The sequence below is a fragment of the Narcine bancroftii genome, chromosome 7 (assembly GCF_036971445.1).
Source record: "Narcine bancroftii isolate sNarBan1 chromosome 7, sNarBan1.hap1, whole genome shotgun sequence".
In the NCBI taxonomy this organism is placed as follows: domain Eukaryota; kingdom Metazoa; phylum Chordata; class Chondrichthyes; order Torpediniformes; family Narcinidae; genus Narcine; species Narcine bancroftii.
In genome coordinates, this window is record NC_091475.1 from 166,519,729 (window position 1) to 166,525,908 (window position 6,180).

The 6,180-nt window shown below is 39.6% G+C and overlaps 1 protein-coding gene across 6 annotated transcripts in view; it reads left to right on the forward strand.

The window, feature by feature from the left end:
• Nucleotides 1–6,180, forward strand: part of ranbp2 (RAN binding protein 2) — an 87,467-nt gene that overhangs the window by 75,597 nt on the left and 5,690 nt on the right. For 5 of the 6 annotated variants that reach the window (XM_069891155.1, XM_069891157.1, XM_069891156.1 and 2 more), the window contains 2 exons: nucleotides 5,445–5,531; nucleotides 5,951–6,093. In XM_069891155.1, the coding sequence (XP_069747256.1) occupies nucleotides 5,445–5,531; nucleotides 5,951–6,093 (230 nt within the window). Of the gene's footprint in view, nucleotides 1–1,313; nucleotides 1,544–5,444; nucleotides 5,532–5,950; nucleotides 6,094–6,180 lie in introns of those variants that run through there. The other variant, XM_069891159.1, reaches the window with a different exon arrangement.

A 6,180-nucleotide genomic window follows, 5' to 3' on the forward strand; every position in this document is an offset into this window, starting at 1 on the left:
GAGCCCCACAAAGTTGATATCTTTGTTAGATCGTAGTTCTTTTACCTGACAAAATGTTATAACATTTCACGTCACTCCTTCCGTGCTTTACTCCCAAAGGTCCAAAATGATTAACTCCCAACATGTGTTAACAGACTCTATCCAGGGGCAAATCTGTCATCTGCTGTTGTCCAGGAGGAGTATTTATATGCTGACAAACAACACATTTCAACATAATTTTTCTGATTGAGCAAAAACTGATTTATTGCAGGCTGCCTGGCTGGTCTTATACACCCGGACCTGGCTGAGAGCCGCACTGGGGGACCCGACGTCACCGAGGTGTCACGTGGGTCCCCAAGTGCGGGCTTCTGAGCCCGGTGCCGAGGTCGGGAGGAAACCCCCGACGGCGCCATTTTGGCCGGCTGCCCTGCCGCGTGCTTGATAAGTGGGGCCGGTTCGCAAACCGCCACACTAGATCAATTTCAGTGATTCTGTTAGCCACGAAAGTTAAAACCTAGTGGTTTTATTGTTGATGTATTTGAGCACAGAGTTGCTATCAGTCCAAAATGTGGAATCGTCAGTTTCATCTGCAATTCTTTTCAATATGTGTCCATTCTGCTTGCCATGGTAGCAGCTGTCAACACCATTCATGGGATAGTGTTTGGTTTTAATGGAGCTACTCTGGCCTTTCCTATTGCAAATCCACAATATACCGGATATATATATCACAAAACCCAACACCCAACCCCAACCAACCAATTTTCCCTTGCAACCGCTGCAATCGTGTCTGCCTGTCCCGCATCGGACTTGTCAGCCACAAACGAGCCTGCAGCTGACGTGGACTTTTTACCCCCTCCATAAATCTTCGTCCGCGAAGCCAAGCCAAAGAAGAAAGATATCACAATATATCATGCAGTAATAGTAAACTAATAGTTCTGTAACTGTCTTCACATTCATCAGCAAAATGATGCAATTGAGCATATGTTACAGTCCAAAATTTGTGGGTTTGATCTTGAAGTCTTCTAGCTTTTGAAGATCCTATATCCAACGCATCTATTTCTGTATCACATCATCCCAACCAATCCTCTTCCTACACAAATCTTGCAGGATCTTCTTGGCAGTCAGGACAACTGGTGCCAGTCTTCCTAGAGGATCATATATTGAACTGACTGTTGATAGAATTCCCTTTCTTGTGAGAGGTTGGTCCTTCCAAAATGATTTTGAAGTTAAAAATGTCACAGTAAACACACCAATGTACACCTCACACCCTCTCCACAGGAAGGTGGTCGAAGTCTGTTCAAAATTCCTCATTTCTTTTGCCCTCTCTTTTTCAGGTATGGCAGCCAATACCTCGTGACTTACTTATCCATTTGGAAAGCAGAAAACCTCCTTTGAAAAAGATTGCTCTCAACTCATGATAAAGAGCTATTGCTTCTTTTACTATAGCTGCAGAAGTAAGACAGTCATCCACATAGAAGATGGTGCTTATAACTTGAGAGCTAAATTGTTCCATATTTTCCTCAGCACACTTCCAAAGGGCAAAATTCACACAGCTTGTTGATGAAGTCACTCCAAATAGGTGCCTTGTCATTCTGTATTCTACCATATTCTTTCACCTGATGGAACTTTGCTTCAGTGTCTGCAGTGATGACTACAGGTTCTTTTACAGAATCTAGTAAAGTTTTCTATCAACGTACTGGTCAAATCAGGACCCTGTAAGAGTTGAGAATTTAGTGAAGCCCCACCTCGGAAAGATTGCTCCACAATCAAACACCACTCCAAGTTTTTTCTTCTGTGGATGTTAAACCCCATGGTGTGTTAAATATCTTTTTTTTTTTGGCCATCACTACGTTTCAAGATATTATCTGGTACTTTCTCTGCATAACCTTTAAATATCTTGTCAGACGCACATTTGCTGTAGTCTGAATGAAAGGAAGAATTTGAATCATTTTATATTCAGCGTACGTTCTTCAACAACACTTCCATTATCAGGCATGCATATTCCCCTTTTAAAGGTAATCCAATGCAATAATGATCATTAACTAGCTTGGCAGTTTTTGTCATCGATTCCCAGAACTGCTGGTCTTCCTTTGAAGGTTCTTGGTCATCTGAGGCTCTTAGGAAATTCATTCTTGAACTGCAGCTCCCACAGCTTATCAAGTTTAACAATCAATACCTTGCTGATACTTAGCCTATTGGTTTTGAACCCATTTTCTGCCTCCTAATGGCCCATTAATCGTCCAACCAAATATAATTTTGAGAGCATAAGGTCCACCACCCACACTCCTTGCATCTAGTGTTTCTAGAGCTTTTGGTTCATCTGAACCAATCAGCAACTCTATCTCAGAGTTAATTTTGCATAAACAAACTTTTTTTCTAATGTGTCCACAGTTCAATATTGTTTTGATGTTGGATGTTTACTTCATGCACAGGCATAGTTTTCTGAATGTATACACCTGGGAGTTCACAAAAATCGTTACTATCCAGTCCAGCAATCTCTAGGCCCAAAATAATGTTGGTTTCAATGTGGTTAACTTGACCTATAGTGCTCAATAGAATTTTTGACATCCTTCCTTTAAGATTAAGCTTATTCATTAGCCCCACGGTGCAAAATGACACAGTGGTGCCTGGGTTAAGAAATGCGCAAGTATGCACTATTGCACTTCCTTTTTTGGACTTGACTTGCACAGGTACTATTAAAAGTTTGCAGTTGTTCTCTCCCGCCCTAGGAAGACCATTTGTCAACACTGAGGCTTCAGCACTCTTCATCTGCTTTTCTTGCTGTTTGGTCCTTTTCTATATTCTTCTTTTCCTGAAAGATGGGGCTGGGGTGGCTGGCCCGGGACATGTCGGGGCTGGGGACTGTCAGGCAGTGGGGACTGCTAGGCACCTGAAAGCTGCTAGCCGCTTTGCCTGGTGCTGCTTTCAGGTGCAATGGGGGATTCTCCAAGCCGGAGAATATACCTACAGGAGGAGGGTTAGGTAAGTGCTCCTCGTGGCTGTGTTCTCCACGTTCAGGTGGCCGCCCGACAGCAGCATTGGGGTAGAATAGGCAGCTTTACAGTCGGGTATTCTGGCCTGAAAATGGCTTATTTCAGATATCGCCTTAATATCTGACTTTGTCCCCACTCTGGATTGCCTATCCACGTCACCATCTTGTGGCACACCTGGCAATACCAAGTAGGTGCTCTTAGTTTTTTTTTCTGTCGGGTTTGTATTTTCAGCAGCCTTTTTCTATTGCTAAACTCAGACTCACAACGGGAATAGCTTTGGCTCCACTTGTATCTATGTGCCACTATTGCAATTCTTCTCTAAGTTCTGTGACCATCTTCTCAACACCTAGCTCCTCAGGGGCAACAGCTTCATTAGCAACTCCAGACGCCCTTCGTACTCACACATCAAACTTGCACAACAGTAACTCCAAAACCAAAACAGTCCTCAGGACAAGCGGCAACTTCTCCAACCTGTGTTCTAACTTTCAAGAAACACACAGAAGGAATCCTTAAGTAAGGATTGCTGCCTCTTAAGTGGCCTTTGTAATGTTGTTTACAAGTGTGCCTCCTTGAGTTTGAAATGCTCTATACAGAGCCCAATCGATCCAGTCCAAATTCCAAATCCAATTTCCAACTTTCTATTCTCTTAAATTCTTTGGGTTTTTTTGGACTAAATTGTAGCAACTATTTTCTTAGTGGCTTGGAGGATATTTTCTATACATTGTTACAAGCCATTAAATATTGTTAGACAATATTTGTTAGGCGGTCAATAAAGATTGTCCGAACATTCTAATTCCTTACATTTCATAGAACAAAGGAACTAAACAAAGCATCTTTATCTCTTTAGCAAACAAAGTAAAGCTAGCTATCCTTGAAGCAAAGATGTTGCTTGTTGGCAACAAAAATATGTAAACAACATCTTGAAAGCCATAAACAGAACATGCTTGCAGGCTTGGAATATATTTTAACCCTTACACCCACCAAATCCATCATTGACCTCCGTCCATTATAAACATTTTTCCAACATTCTCTGGATCCGTTACTAGATCACTTAAGAAAGGAGTGGGGAGTGAAATCGGGGAATTGTCGACAAGTTATCTTAAATTTAGTTATGAGGGAAAATGCTGGAGTCGATTATAAAAAGTGCAATTGTGGCATGTTAAGAGAAGAGTAACAGGATGGTCCAAGTCAGCATGGATTTATGAAAGTGAAATAATGCTTGATAATTTTTTGTGGGTATATTGGCCTATATGAAGGAATTGAATGCAGTAAATTTTGTTTGCAGATGGCAATAAGCTGGGTAGCAGTGTGGGCTAATTCCAAAAGGCCAATGAGACCTGGATGTCATGATGTTTCAATCTTTGAAGGTTGGAATGCAGATACAACAAACAGGCAGCGAAGAAAGAAAATTAAAGTTTTTTTTTGCGAGACATTTTGAATATAGAAGCAGGAAAATCTTACCGCAGTTGTATAGGGCTTTCATGAGGCCACTCCTTGTTTTGGTTCAGTAATTGGAGGAAGGGTATTCTTGCTACTGAAGGGATACAATGAAGATGTGTCAGACTGATTCCTGGGGTGGAAGGACCAGTGTGTTAATAAAGACTGAATAGACTAAGTTGTACTTGATGGGATTTAGAAGAACAAAAGGGGATCTTAAAGATTTGTAAGATTCTGATCGGATGAGACAGTTTAGAAGCAGGAAGAATGTTCCCAGTTGGAAGTAGTCAAGAACAAGGAGATCACAATCTAAGGTGAGGAGGTAAGCCATTTAGGACTGAGATGAGAAACTTTTTCATTCTGATTTATAAACTCATGGAACTCTATACCACAAAGATGTTGAAACCAGTTTGTTAGATATATTCAAGCAGGAATTGGATATGGCAGAAATGGAATACTGGGGTTGGATCATCAGCCATGATTGTGTTGAATGGTCATGCAGGCTCAAAGGGCTGAATGGCCTACTGTACCTGTATTCGAAGATATTATAATGGTTCCTAATTACCTTGGTCACACTCTTTTTGCTACTTCCTTTTGGCAAAGCCTGAAGTCTGGCACCTTTGGGTAGAACAACATTTCTTCCAACTATCGGCTTCTTGAGCCTTCCTGTACTATCTTCAGCATACTACTATAGAGCCAAAGATTTATCTGTACAATTTCACCATCACCTTTTCCCCACTGACTCCAACTATGAATAATTTCTTTACCTTTTATTTATTATCATTTTACTCGATAATTTATTTGAGATAAAAGGATAAATTATCATTTCATCATGTTGAAGTGGGCTCTGTCTGCTTTGAATTATGTATACAATGTAGCATTTTAAAATACAATGTATTTTTGGGACTATAGTTTGTATAGTGACATTCAAGGTGCTTTAAATTTGGTGATTTTAGTTATGTTTTTGATGGCAACATTTTTACTAAAGAATTTCAGTAGCATTTGTTCTTGATGTATTTTCTTTCCACTTTACAGAGAATGGCATTTTTACATTTGACTCTGCAGGATTTTCTTTCGCAGATTTGGCTGCAAAGAATAAAACATACACATTTGCACAGAAAGGTAACATCTGAATGCTTAATAATAGGCATGAAAATGGCCATTTATTTGCTACAAATCTTCATGTTCATGAAAGAAACAAAGTTTAATTTTTTTTAAAAAAACGTTTTCTGTATTTTATTTTCAAAAATCACTTTATCTAATTAAGCTGCTGCCTTTGAGTGTTATAACCTTCAATAGATACTAAAAAAAACTGGGTTATTGGCATTTTTTTGAAACTGAATTTACCCAAGCCAGTTCTAAATTTGGAACTCTGCTTCTTTCTATCTCAATTGTTGAAACTATTTTCATTGCTACAGTGCTGGTGTTTAAATTTTCTTTGTTTTACTTTCATAAATGGTCACAGAAGAATAATAGAATTAGATGCCATATTTTACTGTGTTTTTCCCTTAATAATACAAGTTTTTTCCTCCCTAAAAAAGAAACCAATTTTGTATGGGAAAATGCAGGATTTCCTGTTTTTAATTCGATGGTGACTCGAACTCCAGGCGATGCTGAAGATGATGGTGCTGATGTGATATCTAGTGAAGATGTCCACTTTGAACCAATAGTTTCTTTACCCGAGGTAAAAAGTAAACATTATGCCTTATCCCTGGATTTAATAGACTAATCCCAGTAACATTACTCTAGAACAAATAAATCATTAATTGAT